This window comes from Sinocyclocheilus grahami, unplaced genomic scaffold (genome assembly GCF_001515645.1).
Source record: "Sinocyclocheilus grahami isolate Dianchi unplaced genomic scaffold, SAMN03320097.WGS_v1.1 scaffold872.1, whole genome shotgun sequence".
NCBI classification, from domain to species: domain Eukaryota; kingdom Metazoa; phylum Chordata; class Actinopteri; order Cypriniformes; family Cyprinidae; genus Sinocyclocheilus; species Sinocyclocheilus grahami.
The window spans coordinates 401,318-418,817 of NW_015506051.1; the positions used below are offsets into that span (position 1 = coordinate 401,318).

The 17,500-nt window shown below is 45.6% G+C and overlaps 1 protein-coding gene across 1 annotated transcript in view; it reads left to right on the top strand.

Annotated features, from left to right (window-relative positions):
- LOC107563401 (receptor-type tyrosine-protein phosphatase S-like) overlaps nt 1–17,500 on the top strand; it is a 77,146-nt gene that overhangs the window by 39,654 nt on the left and 19,992 nt on the right. Inside the window, exons 9-19 of the mRNA XM_016248269.1 lie at nt 4,419–4,760; nt 5,400–5,981; nt 6,224–6,360; nt 6,485–6,629; nt 11,154–11,465; nt 13,022–13,215; nt 14,063–14,089; nt 14,511–14,628; nt 15,283–15,876; nt 16,386–16,480; nt 17,342–17,500. The exon at nt 17,342–17,500 is cut by the window's right edge and continues 95 nt beyond it. Of these exons, the coding sequence (XP_016103755.1) occupies nt 4,419–4,760; nt 5,400–5,981; nt 6,224–6,360; nt 6,485–6,629; nt 11,154–11,465; nt 13,022–13,215; nt 14,063–14,089; nt 14,511–14,628; nt 15,283–15,876; nt 16,386–16,480; nt 17,342–17,500 (2,705 nt within the window). The remainder of the gene's footprint in view (nt 1–4,418; nt 4,761–5,399; nt 5,982–6,223; nt 6,361–6,484; nt 6,630–11,153; nt 11,466–13,021; nt 13,216–14,062; nt 14,090–14,510; nt 14,629–15,282; nt 15,877–16,385; nt 16,481–17,341) is intronic.

The window sequence follows — 17,500 nt, forward strand, 5'->3', positions numbered from 1 at the left end:
CAGACACCCATAGACTTGACTGAAGTGAACATCATTTTTGGACCACTGTTGGTTTAATAAACAAGTATCGTATTTTTGTGCATAAACACCATGTATGGATCTGGATTGTATTTCAGTTATTCTTTCTAATATCTCATTCTGGCTAGTTCAACAGCTCAGTTATGACTGATAATCATCAGTTGTACGCAGTGTTGAGGAAAGTTAAGTTACTTTAGAAAGTAATGCATTACGATATTGCATTACTCCATAAAAAAGTAACCAATTGTGTTACTTAGTTACTTTTTTTGTTACGTTAATGGGAAAACAATTGAAAAAGTAACTTTTTAGTGTGCATTTAAAAGTAATGCTTTACTCAGTACTTGAAAAAGTAATCTGATAACGTACTTGTAATGTGTTACCCCAGCACTGGTTGTAAATTAATGGTTATAATGACCAGTTACTGTTATAGGCATAGAATCTGAATCTGAAGGCTAACCACGTGATGTTCAACCAGTAGTCTTTGCTGAAAGTTCATCAACAGACGTAAAGTCTTACTTTACGTGGCACTACAGCAACAAAACTCTCTAAATATCAGGATTATTTCCCAAACTTTGACTGTTTCAAGCAGCCGTTCACAGCATGCCGGGATCAGAGTTATAATCCCAGATCACCTGTGCTCTCGTCATCAATCCCAGCAGGCTTTATCAGCTCCATAAACTCAGTGTGATGTCAGAGTCTCGTAGAGAAGCTTCGCAGTTGTTCGCTGTGTCTTTGTTTCGTCTGTCTTTGTCACTTTCTCTCGCTGCTTGCGCATGAGCTGCATGAAGTGTCGTCTGTTTTAATGGAATGTTTCAGGGTTTTTTTTTTTTTAGGAAAAGTCTGTTTGTCGTCAGAGAGTGGCCTATTTTCATTCTGTCAGCGTGATGAAGCGCTCGAGCCGTTTCTGCTCCTGGAAAACTGTTGAAAGGCGAGTCGACTGTGGGACAGATCGTGAGTGACATGCAGCGCTCTGGAGGAGGAGAAGAAAGAGCGAGCAAACCTCTTCTGCGCTTCTGAAGAACGTGTCTCTGATGCAGCGATCTGATTCAGGGACCGCAGTCGTGAGAACAGAAGCGTCTCATTAGAGTCCCCCGTGTTTAATCGACTCATGAGTGATGACGAGGTGATGTCATTCGGGGCCGCAGATGGTTTAATGTGGCGCCGTGTTTGTGCGCTAGCACTGTAAGTCAATACGCTGTGGCTCTGCTTCTTCTTTCAGCGAGAGGAAAGATTGTGTTTAGATAATTCATTGTAATGGGCTCGACTAACAATGGCAAATCCAATTCAGCAGTCCCCATTGTTGCATAGATCAAATGTGCTGTTACCACCCAAGGTTATTGTTCCCGTCTCGCTGGAAGCCGAAGCTTTTAAGAGCCGCAAAGTGATTTTTGCACAATAGACGCTCGTAGTAGGTGATTTAAATTCAGATATTCAGATATTCACCCTGTTAGGCAGAACAGACGGGTTTAGTCACAATCATCAGTAACCCATGATAAGACATAATATTTCCATTGAATCCACATGTTGAGCACTTCTTGTGCATGATGCACCTGAAACTTTGCATGTTGCTGGTGTTGCATGGTTATGGTTGCACGAGTGCATGCACTAACCCGCATTAACAGCCTCTGATTAACTGCATCTAATGACTGTGAAGATCTAGCCATTATGTTTCATCTGAAATATGAGTGTGTCCAATTCTGGGTGTCCTTTGGTCAATGCTCACCTGCAATTCAATTCACTTTTACAGTTGCACATTTTATTGTAAAGAAACATTTCATGTGCTACTGGAATCTGATTGTTTCGTCTCTGTCAGAGATCGGTTTGATCAGATGCGTTTAGCTCTAAATCGCTAGCTGATGCAGTTGTAGCTTTATTCAGGTGGATTTTTTCCTCTTTGCTGAAGTCGTAGATTTCAGAACTTGATCCTGTGTGCTGAATCCTCATAAGCCTCGGCATCCGAGAAAGCTTTGCTCAGACGTTATCTCTAAAGCAGAAGAAACAAGAACCTGGGCTTCAGACGCATCTTAACGTGGCTTATGTTCTGTCTGTGCTTCTATTGATGTGAATGAAACAGCTCATTGAATTAGTCAACATTACAGCGACAGCAAATGAGCTCCTGATTGAACTGCTGCGCTTCTTTGATCGTTATTTCATTGTTATATTAAATGTTACTCACATTTTGCTTGTTTTATGACCACACAGTCTCATGCAAAGCACAGAGTTGATGGCAAATAATGAGATTCACTCGTGCTCTTTGTTAAAGGGATAGTTCACCCAGAAATTATCATTCTGTCCTCAAGTACATGTCGTTCCGAACATGTTTGACTTTAGCCTTGTTCAGACTGTCAGCCCAAATCCCATTTTCGTGCATTCCCGATTGAAATCTGATCTAGATGACTGACTCTCCACACTGTGTACCGCAGCGCTCTTTCGTTTTACTGAATATCTGCACTGGTTTATGGCAATGCCGCAGCATTGTTATGCCTACGCTAAAAACAACAATAACAGCAATACAGTCGGATTTCATGTAGTTTGTTGACGTTCAGATTATCTAAATATGATCGGATTTCAATCGGATTTGGGCTGACAGTATGAACAAGACATTTCTTTGAATAATATCTTTATGACAGCTTGATCATTTTTGGGTGAACAATGCCGTTAAGTCAGCGCTCCAGAGATAAATGATACTTTAACACCCTTAGCAACCACCCAGAAGATCCTAGCAACAGATTCTACATAGAACCACCCTAGCAACCACTCAGTACACTTGCAACCACATAGGAGCTGCATCCACCCGCACACATCTCGTTTACATCAGCGATTGTTTGAAACTTAAGCGTCTCCGGTTTCTGAGTGTTTCCTGTTGCCCTGGTTCTTTGTTTCTGTCCGGCTCATCTCTCTCTCTCTCTCTCTCTCTCTCTCTCTCTCTCTCTGTCTGTGGGCTCGAGCGTCTCGTCTCTGATTCACTGTATGTTTTCAATCCTACAATGACCTGCTGATTTCACACCGCCTCTCTCTCTTTCCTCTTTCTCTCTCTCTCTCTCTCTCATGCATTTCATCTCTGTTTCTGGATGCGGGGTTGGCAGCGCTCCACGTTAACTCAGTGGATTAGCATAACTTCCATCGTTTCTCACATTTGCTCGCTGTCTCTTTTATTTATTTATTTATTTCCGCAGTCAGATGTAGATCTTCCAGGAGTAAACACAGTATTTCCCTGCTGAGCATCACTTTCTGCTGCAGAAGAATCTGATTTGTCGTAGAATATAGCGGCAGACTCACACACACACACACACACACACACACACACACAGCCTCTGTGAACCCAGGCTATACATGCCGCCTGACCAAACTTCACTTCAGGAATTACTAAATCATTTTAGAGGATCACCCTGCCTTTTCCTTTCAACGTTTTTGTTTCAAGGCCCAAGAACAGATCAAATGGCAGGTCATGTGCTCAGGGTTAATGGTGCTTTTCTCCACTGAATCCATCATTATCTTTTGGCCGCTATTATATTATAATTAAATGCATATTTGCCTGGCAGAGGATGCTTGATTGTTCTTTCGCTGTAAATGGCATTTTATATTTCATCATTAAGGCCTTGCAGGCACCAGTGTGCTGTGCAGGTGAGTCAGTTTTAATGCACACAAATTCATAATCGCACAACACACACACACACACACTAGTTAACATATTGACTAGTAGGTGCAGAAATGTTTCACGGCTGTTCCGTTTACGTGTGCTGAACATACGCTCTGTGTGTTAGCTGTAGATCTCCCTCGAAGCGTTGTTTGTGGTGTCGTACTGCTGCGGTGTGTTCAGGCATGCAGGTGACCCATGCAGCTCTCAATCACGCCCTCCTCTTCCGCTTTGATCCACCGGGGAATGAAACCAGCCCCAAACAAACACCTGCTTTCCCAGCACGGGTCTATAGAGTCGATATCTGCAGCGATTGATCACAGAGCTTGAAAGGGCTTCACTGGGTCGACTCCATCGTCCCTGAGGGCAGCAGCATCTCAGGTTTCTAAAGGATTATGGGAAATGGAGGGAGCTCGGGCCGAAATACAGCTGGTTCAGACAGAGCGGGTTTTAATAAATATGCATCATTACAGTTTCTCTGCCTCCCAGCTGAGCTCGGAATGAAAACAGAGAAGCGTCTGCGTTTAACGCTCCTCTCTCGCTTGTGTTTTTCATCCTCAACTTAACGAAGACGATGGAAAGATGCGCCTGTAGAAATGGGCGCGTTAGTCAGTTTGTATGAAAACACGGCTTTGACCTTTAGCTCGAATTCAGATTCTCCGGCTCCTTACACAGTATTATTCCGTTCCATCTGCTAGCCAGCGCTTATATTTAGCAACTTGTCCTTTTAGCTGTAATGATGCATTGCCAGCTTGAATATGAGTCTTTCACCAGAACGTTCATTTTCTGTCATTGTTACCTGGTCCTCCTCTGTTTCCTTGTGTTTGTGCTCCAGTTCGGCGCGTTCCCCCTCGCTTCACCATCCCTCCCGTGAGCCACGAGATCATGCCAGGCGGCAGCGTGAACATCACCTGCGTCGCGGTCGGCTCTCCGATGCCCTACGTGAAGTGGATGCTGAATTCTGAGGACCTGACGCCGGAGGAAGAGATGCCCGTGGGACGAAACGTTCTGGAGCTGAACGGCGTGCGCGAGTCGGCCAACTACACCTGCGTCGCCATGAGCAGCCTGGGAATCATTGAGTCCGTGGCACAAGTTATTGTTAAGTGTAAGGAAAGGTCATTTTTAATGAGCAATTATCACATTGTTTCTGCATAATGAACAGGAGAGAAAGCAAACAACCCCCCAAAAATGGGAGTAATAATGGAAAATATAAATAATCAGTTTAATGCATGAAAGTAAAAGACTAAAATGTGCAAACATAGATAAACAATATAGTAAGTGCACTAAGTACAAACTAAATTCTATGCAGGATGTTTTCCAGAAGGTGATGTGGAAGTAAAATATTCTGTGCCATTGGTTAGAAAAAGTTAATCGGTCAGTTGCAGAATGTGTATGTATTTTAGAGCTTGTTGGGTCGATGGAACGAATATCTCATTTTATCCAGTCTAACGAAGAGAGAAAAGGTTCTAAATGTGTGTGTGGACACAAAGTGGGCTTCGTTACTGACTGAAAAGTAAATGCAAACAACATCATGAGTTTCCAGACATTCTGTAAGCAGTCCATTTTAATCTCATGATATCTTGTTTGTTTTACCTAGACAGCCCTGAGATGGAGAAATCTGCTTTTTAGACCCCTAATTTCTGGTGTATCTCCTGTAGAGTTCAGAAGAGATCTCAAACTTAACTGTGAATCTCCTGAGGAATGATCAACCTTTGAGCAGTGCAGTTTTCTGCTCTCTTTGCAGCTTTGCCCAGAGCTCCTGGCACCCCCGTCGTCACGGAGACGACCCCCACCAGCGTCACCATCACCTGGGACTCTGGTAACCCCGACCCTGTTTCCCATTACATCATCCAGTACCGTGCCAAATCCCCAGACAGCAAGTACGAGACGGTGGACTCCATCACCACCACCCGCTACAGCATCGGCGGCCTGTACCCCAACACCGAGTACGAGATCCGCGTGTCCGCCGTCAACACCATCGGCCAGGGGACACCCAGCAACAAAGTGGAAGCTCGGACCGGAGAGCAAGCGCCCGCCAGCCCGCCGCGGAACATCCAGGCGCGCATCTTATCACAGAACGCAGTGATGGTGCGCTGGGACGAGCCAGAGGAGCCCAACGGCTTGATCAAGGGCTATCGAGTTTATTACACCATGGACCCTTCGCAGCCGATGAGCAACTGGCAGATCCACAATGTTCAGGACAGCATGATAACGACTATCCACAGCCTCGTGCCGTCCGAGACGTACACCATCCGTGTGCTGGCGTTCACGTCCGTGGGAGATGGGCCCTTCTCTGACCCCGTCCACGTCAAAGTCAGACCTGGAGGTGAGTTGTAGGGAACCAACTCGAACATGAGCTGAATCTGCGTGGTGAACTGGTTAGCCCTCACGGGATCGCACAGATTCCTATGGGAATGACTGGACTTCAGAGGAGTGCCACAGAATGCTTGAAATCAATTATAGTACAATCTGAATATTTCTGCACGGTTCCTTTAGTGCCGCTCCATTAATGAATGGCATGCGCTAATTTAACGCAGGTTTCTAATGCGTTTCTGATCTGTGTTTCAGTTCCTGGGCAGCCAGGGAAGTTCCAGGTGGGTAAAGTGACCGACACCAGCGTCGAGTTAACCTGGGAACCTGCTTACTCCAAAGAGCCCGTGAAAGCCTACGAACTCATCTACAAAGCTCCAGAGCTCGGCATTCAGGTGAGATCGTGCTCCACTGAGAAACACTTGAGGTTTCAATGGTATTGCCATCAACTTGTTGGAATAATGGTGGTGTTTTCAAATGCGTTGTGTTGAAAGAGTCTTTAATCTTTCAAACAAACAGGAGAAGAGGAATTTTGAGCCCAGAACCTCGTATGTGGTGGAGGGTCTGCGCGCCAACACCGAGTACAGCTTCTCTCTGGCTGCCGTTTCCAACAAAGGTATCGGCGCGTTCACCAACGAGGTCAACCAACGCACGGCGCAAGCAAGTATGTGTGAGAGCCCTTATAAAGACTTTGACTGGTGTAACCAGATTGGTCTTGTGTTTCTGACTGAGAACCAGTTGATTGAGGTGTTGTTACCACATGAAGCATACTTTACCTGACAGGACGTTTCTTTCGGTGTGTGACGCAGTAACATCTTTCTGCGCCAGCCCTTCCTCGGTTTCTCCATCCACAGCTGCAGTCAGACAGTGCGTTCTGCTGCAGTGACCTGTGACTCTAGATCGGTTTTGATGGTTCTTACAGGCTGTTGGTCTGGATGGGAAGAGACAGGGCTGGTGCAGAGGATGAATCGCACTGATTAATCTGTAGTTTATTTGCTCAGATGTCACTTTCAGAGAGGAAATGAAAGAGTAATGCAACAAACTTGTTTCATCATGGCTGCCAGTGATGCGGGGGAATTCAACAAGAGTGAATGTCATGTGCCGATAGCGTCGTTCATTTGCACTTGCTGTCTTGTGTTTATTCAAATCAGATAATGGCTCAAACATAGTCAAAATGTTATCATGAGGTGTGTTTGCACTGAACAGAATGACAATCATGTACTCCTGGTGCAGTGCTGGACTGCTGGTTAGTGAATATGAAGGTTTTTGGCCACAAAAGTGGCACAAACAGTTGAATCCCCCCGATTCTGTTTATATTCATCTTTCCCTTCCTCCATCTATCCATCCGTCTGTCCATCTATGTGTCATTGTGAAATGCATTGGTGTGTGTGATGTGTATGTCCACAAGTACCTAAAAACAAGCAGAAGTCAGAGCCACAACCAGACTGGATGGGATTTGTGTTTTAGATTTCTGCCTTTTTTTTTTACCTCTTTCTTCTTTTCCTCCTTCAATTCAGTGTCTTTTCAGATCTGGACCCATTGAAGTGATAGTAACTCCAGCGGTGTGTGTGGTTGTGTCTGTGTTGATGATGAAGTGCTCTTCTTAGGTGTCATGCAGCTCTTCAGTAACGCTGTTAAAGCTTGTGTCTTCCAGGACGGTAAACGGTAAGTGAAGATGACCGAACAACCGTAAGACTCTCATTATTCCACGAAACCTTCCCCAAGCAGGATCTGTGGATGGAGCTGCATCTGATCCAGCACGAATGAGTCTGGATATTGAACACAGTCCTGCAGTTTAATGCTGAAGTACTTTCTGTCATTGCAGGCAAACAGCATTCATTTAAGTTGTTCTTTCGCTGTGTTCTTGGCTGTTAGGGCCGTCTTGTGATATAAGCAGCTCAATGTAATGAGAGTGAGAGAGGTTCATGGTGGCGCTGTTGTTGTTGTATTTGTGTGCTTTGGGGTCTTTTCACCTGTTTTCCATATCACAGGTTGTGAGATTGAACTTGTTCTAGGGTGTTATTAGGGTTTTGAGGAACAGTTGCTAGGGTGTTGTGGTTAACTATAGGTGGTTGCTAGGGTGTTATTGAGTTTTGGGAACAGTCACTAGGGTATTGTGGTTGCTAGGGTGTTATTAGGGTTTGGGAACAGTTGCTAGGGTGTTATTAGAGTTTTGAGGAACAGTTGCTAGGGTGTTGTGGTTGCTAGGGTGTTATTAGAGTTTTGAGGAACAGTTGCTAGGGTGCTGTGGTTGCTAAGGTGTTCTTTGGGGTTTGGGAACAGTTGCTAGGTTATTGTGGTTGACAATAGGTGGTTGCTAGGGTGTTATTGGATTTTGGGAACAGTCACTAGGATATTGTGGTTGCTAGGCTGTTATTAGGGGTTTGGGAACAGTTGCTAGGGTGTTGTGGTTGACTATAGGTGGTTGCTAGGGTGTTGAGTTTTAGGAACAGTTGCTAGGGTATTGTGGTTGCTAGGATGTTATTAGGGTTTTGGGAACAGTTGCTAGGGTGTTATTAGGGTTTTGAGGAAGAGTTGCTAGGGTGTTGTGGTTGCTAGGGTGTTATTAGGGGTTTGGGAACAGTTGCTAGGGTGCTGTGGTTGACAAAAGGTGGTTGCTAGGGTGTTATTAGGGGTTTGGAAAAAAAGTTGCTAGGGTGTTGTGGTTGACTATAGGTGGTTGCTAGGGTGTTATTGAGTTTTGGGAACAGTCGCTAGGGTATTGTGGTTGCTAGAGTGTTATTAGGGGTTTGGGAACAGTTGCTAGGGTGCTGTGGTTGCTAAGGTGTTATTTTGGGTTTGGGAACAGTTGCTAGGGTGTTGTATTTGACCATAGGTGTTTGCTAGGGTGTTATTGGGTTTTGGGAACAGTTGCTAGGGTATTGTGGTTGCTAGGATGTTATTAGGATTTTGGGAGTGGTTGCTAGGGTGTTATGGTTGGTTATAAGAGGTTGCTAGGGTGTTGTAGGTGTTGTGGCTAGTTTCTAGAGGATTCGGAGTGGTTGCCAAGCTGTTGCTATGCATTTTCTCAGTTGTTCTGAGCAGGTGTTAGTGTGTTGCTATGTGGTTGCTAGGGTGTTCGTGTCCATGAGATTTTTCTGCTGTTTTGTGGTCCAGCATGTTGCTGAAATGTCATCCGAGCGTCTGAAGGTTTGGAGCGTCTCACTGAGCCTCCAGCACGAGGACACATGAGCCCAATTATCTTCTTGCACTTTCTCTGACATCGGAAATGTCAGATCATTGTTATTCTTGGATAACAGTTTTTGAAAGCAATTACACATCTGCAGTTAATTTTTTACTTGCCATATTCTATAAAGATAATTGAATTATTCCATGTCAGTTTAATTATTGTGTTACACGAGCGTGCATGTGCGAGAACAGAGGCTGCTTGCAGCGCCGTGGAACCAAATGCGGCGAGAATCTTATCTCTTTGATTGATTATGAGAATGTCTCGGATCCCTTGTTATTTTTAATAACTCTCTCAGCTCTCGTTGTGCCGTTCGGTTTTGGTCACTGACGGAGACTAAAGCCCCACATTAACTGCAGGATTAATGACAGATAATACCCACAATTCTATATGCTCATATTCGACCAAGGCTTCAGCTCAGAATAATGCTTAAGGCGTGTGTGTGTGTGTGTGTGCTTGTGTGTGCGTGTGTGTGTGTGTGTGTGAGTCAGTGTGTGTGTGCGAGTCAGTGTGTGTGTGAGTCTGTGTGTGTGTGTGTGAGAGAGTCTGTGTGTGTGTGTGCGTGTGTGTGTGTGCGTGTGTGTGTGTGCGTGTGTGTGTGTGCGTGTGTGTGTGTGCGTGTGTGTGTGTGCGTGTGTGTGTGTGCGTGTGTGTGTGTGCGTGTGTGTGTGTGCGTGTGTGTGTGTGCGTGTGTGTGTGTGCGTGTGTGTGTGTGCGTGTGTGTGTGTGCGTGTGTGTGTGTGCGTGTGTGTGTGTGCGTGTGTGTGTGTGCGTGTGTGTGTGTGCGTGTGTGTGTGTGCGTGTGTGTGTGTGCGTGTGTGTGTGTGCGTGTGTGTGTGTGCGTGTGTGTGTGTGCGTGTGTGTGTGTGCGTGTGTGTGTGTGCGTGTGTGTGTGTGTGTGTGTGTGTGTGAGAGAGTCTGTGTGTGTGTGTGTGTGTGTGTGTGTGTGTGATGGTAAGAAGGTCTGTGTGCCGAACACAGGAGCAGGTATGTACTCTACATCATCAGCTTCTCTTCATGCGTTATGCTGTTCTCCAGACTGATTCCTTATTTTTTTATTTTCAGTTGTTTTGTTCTCATTAGATCCACATCCAGTTGAGTTTGTTTTTGTGATTTCTTTTGCTTTATCGTTCATAACCACTCAAGTATAAACGTCAGAATGATTCAGCTGTGGTTGAGATCAGAGTTAGTGCAGCGATGCTCTGCATTCACCAGATGCTTTCTGATATTAGAGGATTATTGAAACCAAGCTGTAACTTTGTCGTCAGGCAGACTTACATTTGTTCATTCAGTGTCAGATCATCACATTGATGTCTGTTGAGTGATCAGATACAGTAACGGTGAGGTAATGAGGAGGACAGATGCTATTATTCCTGATTATTCACCATAAGAGTAGAATGTGTATTATTCAGAAGATCTTCAGAGTGTGTGATCTTTCAGGAACTGCGGAACCTCGTCAGATTTCTAATTAAAGGAGAAACTTCGTAAACTCCTCCATAACCCCGATGGATTTCAGTCGGACCGTCTGTCACCATCTGGTCAGGAATTCTGATCCTGGACCGAAGCACGCTCCATCCATCAAGCGTGTTTCCATGGCAACAGCACTGCTATCGGTTACACGCTCGGCGGTGCTATAATTAGGTTGTCTCTTCTGGCCAATATGTTGATTGGATGCTTGTTTCGTGACAGACAGACACTTTATTCCTCCATCTCTGCATCACAACACATCCTTCATTTCATTTTGCTTCATCCTTCCTTTGTTTGCATCATTGCAACTTATTATTAAGTTGAATGTAATTCGAGCCTCATAATTAGTTTTATTGATCTGTTTTCATCTATACTATTTTTGTAGCCTGTGTATCTCATCCTCTGCGTTGGTCTTTATGTTGCATTGATTTATTTTGCTTCATTTCTGTTTCTTTATCCTCCTCCACCTTCCTCAATGTTCTGTGTTGTATTTTCGACTCTCTTCCGCTCCTCCTCCTCCACTCTTCCTGTCAGAGCCCTCGGTTCCTCCGCGTGAGCTCCGCTGCTCCGCCGCCGGCTCCACCTCGCTGGGGGTAAGTTGGGCTCCGGCCGCGGAGGACCAGCAGACCGCGGCGCTGCTGGGGTACGAGGTGCGTTATGGGGTCAGCGGCGGTGACGCCGGCGAGTTTGACTCACGGCTGACGCTGTGTCTGGAGCCGGACTCGGGACAGATGCTCCTGACGGGCCTGCGGCGCTGGAGTCGGTACCGCATCACAGTGGCGGCGATCACGGAGCAGGGCAGCGGACCGGAGAGCACGGCTGTAGAATGCAGAACAGATGAAGATGGTAAAATCTCACATCACCACGCTCTTCTATGGTTCAGCATTAGATCCCTCTTCTTTAGGTCTGTTCAGGGTGCTTTAGGCGGTTCTTCAGAGTAGAGTTCATGCACAAATATCTAAACATTCTTAAATCAAGGCTTTCATTTACTTGAGAAGCAAAATGACTTAAAGGTGCACTAAGCGATTTTTGCAAAACGATGTTGATATTTAAAAGCACCAAAACAAACTCGCCCATAGTCCAAAAGGACCTCGCCCCTATTGTGATAACTCCGCCCCACATGTATGTACACAACCCTGGCAGCGACGATAGCGGATCTGCTATGCCTGCCAGCCGCAGCATATTCGAGCAAAAGCCAACACAGAAAAGTTGTGTGAAAAAGCAAAATCAACGTAACTCGCCTATCAAGAATAAACAAAGCAACCTCTGCATCCGATTCCCTTCCGCTCCTTCTGCTGGAAAGCTGCTCCGATATCTACCCGGCCCTACCTCTTGCCTGATCATAACCCTTCATTTTAATGTTTTGTTCCTCTGAAATGTTCCTCTTTTTCTATCTATAGTCGATCTGCTAATATCCGTCCTGTGCACTCACTGAGCGCTCTCTTCTCCTCATCATCACTAGACACGCCCCTTACTGCTGATTGGCTGCGAGTTTGTTTTGGGACTCGGTGGTCAAAAGCATTTTTCAGAAATCACTTAGTGCACCTTTAAGATATTATGTCTTGTGTTCTGAAAAACATGCATCAATATAAAGTGAGTTTTTGCTTAAACCAACAAAAAATATCTGCCAGTTGGCTCAGAAAAATAAACTTGTTTTCCCTATGGATAAAGTTTAGCACTGACAGATATTTGTTCTTGTTTTAAGCATAAACTCACTTCATTTTGGTTGATTGTTTTTAGATAACAAGACTTAATATCTAACAGACCCACCTTTTCTGCTTCATAACAAACTCTGGACTGAAATATGAATGCACACATCGTCGAGTGCATTCCAGCATGCTGCATTATTTTAGTTTTGTTGCAAAGTATACGTCATAAAACCTGTTCCATCAGGCTGTGACTGTAACCTTAAGCCTTTTGTTTTGTATCTTTAGGTTCGGTGTGAAAAATGTCAGTGTAAACACTGAGCAAACCTGAACTAAATGTGTCATGTTTGTTTTTCGTCTGGAACAAGAGAACTACAAGTGTGAACATACCCTAAAGCTGCAGTGTGTGGATGTTTTGTACTTGCTCTTTAAAGGTTCTGCATTGACATCAGACTCGGCCGTGTGTGTGTGTGTGTGTGTGTGAGAGAGAGAGAGTGTGTGTGTGTGTGTGTGTGTGAGAGAGAGAGAGTGTGAGAGTGTGTGTGTGTGTGTGTGTGAGAGAGAGAGAGAGAGTGTGTGTGTGCGTGTGTGTGTGTGTGTGAGAGAGAGAGAGAGAGAGTGTCAAGTCACCTTTATTTCTATAGTGCTTTATACAATACTGATTGTGTCAAAGCAGCTTTACAGAGTCAAACAGGAAAATAGTTTGTCAAGAATGCAAGTGTGTGTGTGTGTGTGTGTGTGTGTGTGTGCGCGCAGTGCCCGGAGCTCCGCCCCGTCAGGTGGAAGTCCAGCCCATCAACAGCTCGTCTGTTAAAGTGTCGTGGTGCTCCGTGTTGCCAGGGCAACGGAACGGGCAGATCCGCGGTTACCAGGTTCACTATGCGCGCGTGGAGCACGGGGAGTCGCTAGGCCTGCCGCGCATCAAAGACATGATGCTGGACGATGAGCAGGTGAGGTCATGACCCCGCAGACCGCGCCGCACCCTCAGCAATATATGACCATTATTCAACCTTGATTTGCAACGCAGAAGCCTTGCGCTTCGTTAGCCACTATAGGTGAATAACTAAAAGAATAGCAAAGTATAAGAAAATGTAACACTATTTGTGCTACACACTGGTGTGTTTATGATTATGATGATACATTAAAATAATGTGATAACAGACTGTCAGGAGTCTCGCACATGCATTCAAGTAACAAATGGCCTCACCAAAGATGATAAATGGTATGATTTAGTTGTTTTTAGGTCCTTAATCATTAATGTTTTCAGTCAACATGAAATTAAAATTGATCTTATTTCCTTTCGTAATACGTGTTCCTGATCTTCCTGTGATCGTCTCATCAGCAGCTGATATTCTACATGAAGCTGCTGAAGCACACTTTCACATCAATCCAGCAGGAGAACATCACGGCCTGACCTACATTTATTTCTCATTCAATGTCCCGTTTCACTCAGAGATGCATCGCATGACAGAAGTGAAATGGGTTGTGGATGCAGTTTCGTCAAACTTTAGTTTGACGTTTTGAATCTTTTTACACGATACTGGCCAAAACCGCATTCAAAGTATCATTCAAAATACAAAATAACAATAAATGTTAAATATTATTTGTATTTATTTACACTGCCTGTTAGTTTTCTAGACGGCACAGAATCAGTCTGATCTGAATGAACGAACACTGAATGAATCTCGCTTCATCTCTTCTCTTGCTCATTGCTCGTCTTTTCACTAAATGAATCTCTCCCTCCTCTCCTCCTCTCATCACTGATTCTCTCACATCTCTGTGCTGCCGCGCCGTTAGAGGGACACGGATGAGACGGCGCAATACGTGAGTATGAACTTCAGCTTTATGTTCAGAGCAGCTTATGAAAGCACAGCTGAGACAGAAAGATTTCAAAGCCCATCTGAGCCGCTGGATGTGAACCGCTTCACTGCATGAGTGTGTGTGTGTGAACCTCTGACACTGGAGAGTGCTTTCATAGAGCCTCTCGAACACAGATCATGGACTGAGAAGTTTATGAAAGCAAAATATTGCTGGAGAGAATGAATGAATGAATGCGGCAGTAACATACAGTATAATGAGAGCACGTGTCAGGTCAGAGATCAGTACTCATGTTGTGTCTGTGTGTGTGTGTGTGTGTGTGTGTGTGTGTGTGTGTGTGTGTGAGTGTGTGTGTGTGTGTGTGTGTGTGTGTGTGTGTGTGTGTGTGTGTGTGTGTGTGTGTGTGTGTGTGTGTGTGTGTGTGTAGGAGCTGATGCTGGAGGATCTGCAGCCTGAGACGCTGTACTCCATCGGTGTGGCGGCTTACACCATTAAAGGTGACGGAGCCCAAAGCGTCGCTCATCTGGTGCAGACGCCCGTCGCATGTGAGTCGTCCATCTGTGTGTTGAGACGTTCAGGGACAGACAGACTCGTTCAGATCAGTTGAAGGTGCTGTTTGTGAAACGGGTGTGTGTCAGTCACCAGTCTTTTGTCCCTAGACTCAACAGAACAAAAGACTTGCAGTTCTCTAGCCAGTCAGAAACACAGTTAGTTATTGTGTGCGTTCCTGACATTGGGTTGGCTGACATGTCTTTGGAGGGCGGGGCTTTATTCACTATTTAACCCCACCTCAGGTCTCTTATTGTTTTGATAAAACAGTTTCCACATAATAAAAATATGAAGGATACAATTGTTGCTGAATGTTATCAGTTGTGCAATGAGATCAAATCAAATTTATTTATACAGCGCTTTTTACAAAACACAATGTTTCAAAGCAGCTTCACAGAAAATCATGATGTTAATGTTTATTATATCTTCATGCCTTCATGCCTCGCATTTAGTAGATTAGAGCTGGACGATAATATAATATTTTGAGATGATGTAACCAATTTAACTTATATATAACTTTATATATAGAGCTGTGTGATAATATAGTCACATATGGTTCATTTTTGCAACAATATATCAACAGTCACCACTGTAGCTGCCCTGTCCAATCAGAAGACAGCACTGATCACTGACGTCTTTGTGTCCTCTAGTACCTGCTCGTCCCGTTCTGTCCGTGCAGCTGGTTAATGAGACGTCCGCTGCGCTGATCTGGACTCACCAACAATCCTCCGACCCTCTGCTGGAGATCCTGGGCTTTCGTCTGACCTACGACCTTAAAAACAACTCTCAGTCTGTCTCTCTGGATTTCAGACCTGAGGAGCGTCAACACAACGTGACCGGCCTGCGTCCTGGAGGTGTTTACTCATTCCTCCTGGCCGCTAGAGGGCGCTCTGGTTACAGCGAAGAGGCTCAGGAGCAGCTTTCGGTGCCTGAGTTTCCTCCGAAAGGTTTTCCACAGCTGTTGGAGCACGTCAACGCCACCTGCTGCTCGCTGCAGCTCACCTGGCTTCCGCCGAATGACTCGGAACGGAACGCCGGTTTTACCGGATACACCCTCACGTATGAGGAAGCAGGTGGTGGCATTGAACCACGCACGCTGATGGTGCCGGCAGATGCATCCAGCTACACCATTCACGGGCTGAATCCTGACCGGGCGTACGCTGTGAGGATATCAGCTCATAACGGTGCCGGGTCAGGTCCGTATAGCCCACAGGTGCTGTACCGAACCACGGCCTTCGACACAGGTACGGCGCTCAGGTGCTCTCGCCTGGGTGAGCCACACAACTAAACCCTGAGATCCCACCGACACTAACCCCACCCGACCCATCCCGACCCGTCACAGTGCAGGTGTGAATGTGTGCGGCTGCAGGTAAGTGCTCAGGCATCAGTCACAGTCCGTCTCGGAGGAGGAGCGTTCAGGTTCATGGTATGACTGAGTTCCTTCACGACTATATTTCCCAACACTTCCCAGTCCAGTTTGAGGTGTGGCACATATTAATGAGTGTTTGTTTGTGTGTGATTGAGTTTGTGTCTCACCCCGACTTCCTTCCTTCAAAATAACCTTCAATAGCAGCTAGTGAATCTGGGCCAGCTCTCACCGGATCCATACGCTCACCTTCTACATCCCCCACAGTTCCCTGCACAGGTCTCTACGGTCGCACGTCTGCTTCCTCACGGTCCTGGATCTGTGTGTGTGTTCGAGTTCCTGCATCACTGAGTCTCACGTGTGTTATGTGTGTGTGTGTTTGGACAGACGTGCCGAGGAATTTCTCTGTGAATCTGGCGACGAAGACGAGTGTGTTGCTGACGTGGGAGTTTCCGGAGAGCAGCGCCCCCTATCGCTTCACTGTGAGTCTCGCAGCAATCCCTGCACGTCTGTGAACACATCCGTATTGGTTTGTGGCTTTTAGTTCACTTGTTGCCGTCTCTAGAATGCAGACGTCCTCTTCATTATAAACAGCATCTGCCTCTGACTCAGGCTAGCAGTAAGTAGCACATCGACCAGCTTTCGATAGGAAACACGTCAACACAATGCCAAGCCATCTCAATTATGTCGTCACTGATTATGACTGAAGTCAAAAACAAACCTTGAACTCAGTAGAACTGTTTTTTGGTTAATGTATCTCAGTTTTGATTGAAAATAAGATCGAAATGGCTCAGTGAGTGCAGTTTATTTATCGACATAAATGTTTCAGGCTATTGCAGTGCATTCTGGGATTGTCTTATCAATAAATGAACCTGAAAGTTACTGCTGCGTCTTGTAATAGATTGGAAGCTCTGAAGCCTCGAAGTCGTCTTGAAACAGAAGTTGCAACAGATCTTTTCTTTCGTGTTGTCTTCATGTAACAGATTATCGACAAACTCGGTTCAATGCATTGGTTGTCGACTGAATGTTGAGATGAGAGCGAGGCACTCAAAAACAGAATGTAAGCGTGCATTGCTGTGTAAGAAAGGGGCAGGTTTAAGCAAACTAAATGATCCTGCATGCAGAGAGAAGATCCAGTGACATTTTGACTCACTGGGGTTTGAAGCAGAGCTTCAGTTTCTGTGAAAACCAGCCCAAACACGGCGGGATGTTTTTAGATTCACTAAACCTGACTGCAGCGCATCTGTTTTGGGGTTAGTAAACCAGGCCTTTGAGCACTTCTGGCTGAGAAAGCCCGGCTGATGTCATTGTCAAGCGCTTGTGAGTTTTGCTTTCATTCTCAGGTGGAGTACAACCGGCAGAAGATGGAGGTGGACGCGCGTCTGAGGAAGGCTGTGATCCCAAACCTGCAGCCGGACACCAGCTACGACTTCAAGATCACCAGCCCTGAGGGGAACATGGGCGGCCTCAGACACCGCATTCACGCCAAGACATCTCCTCCC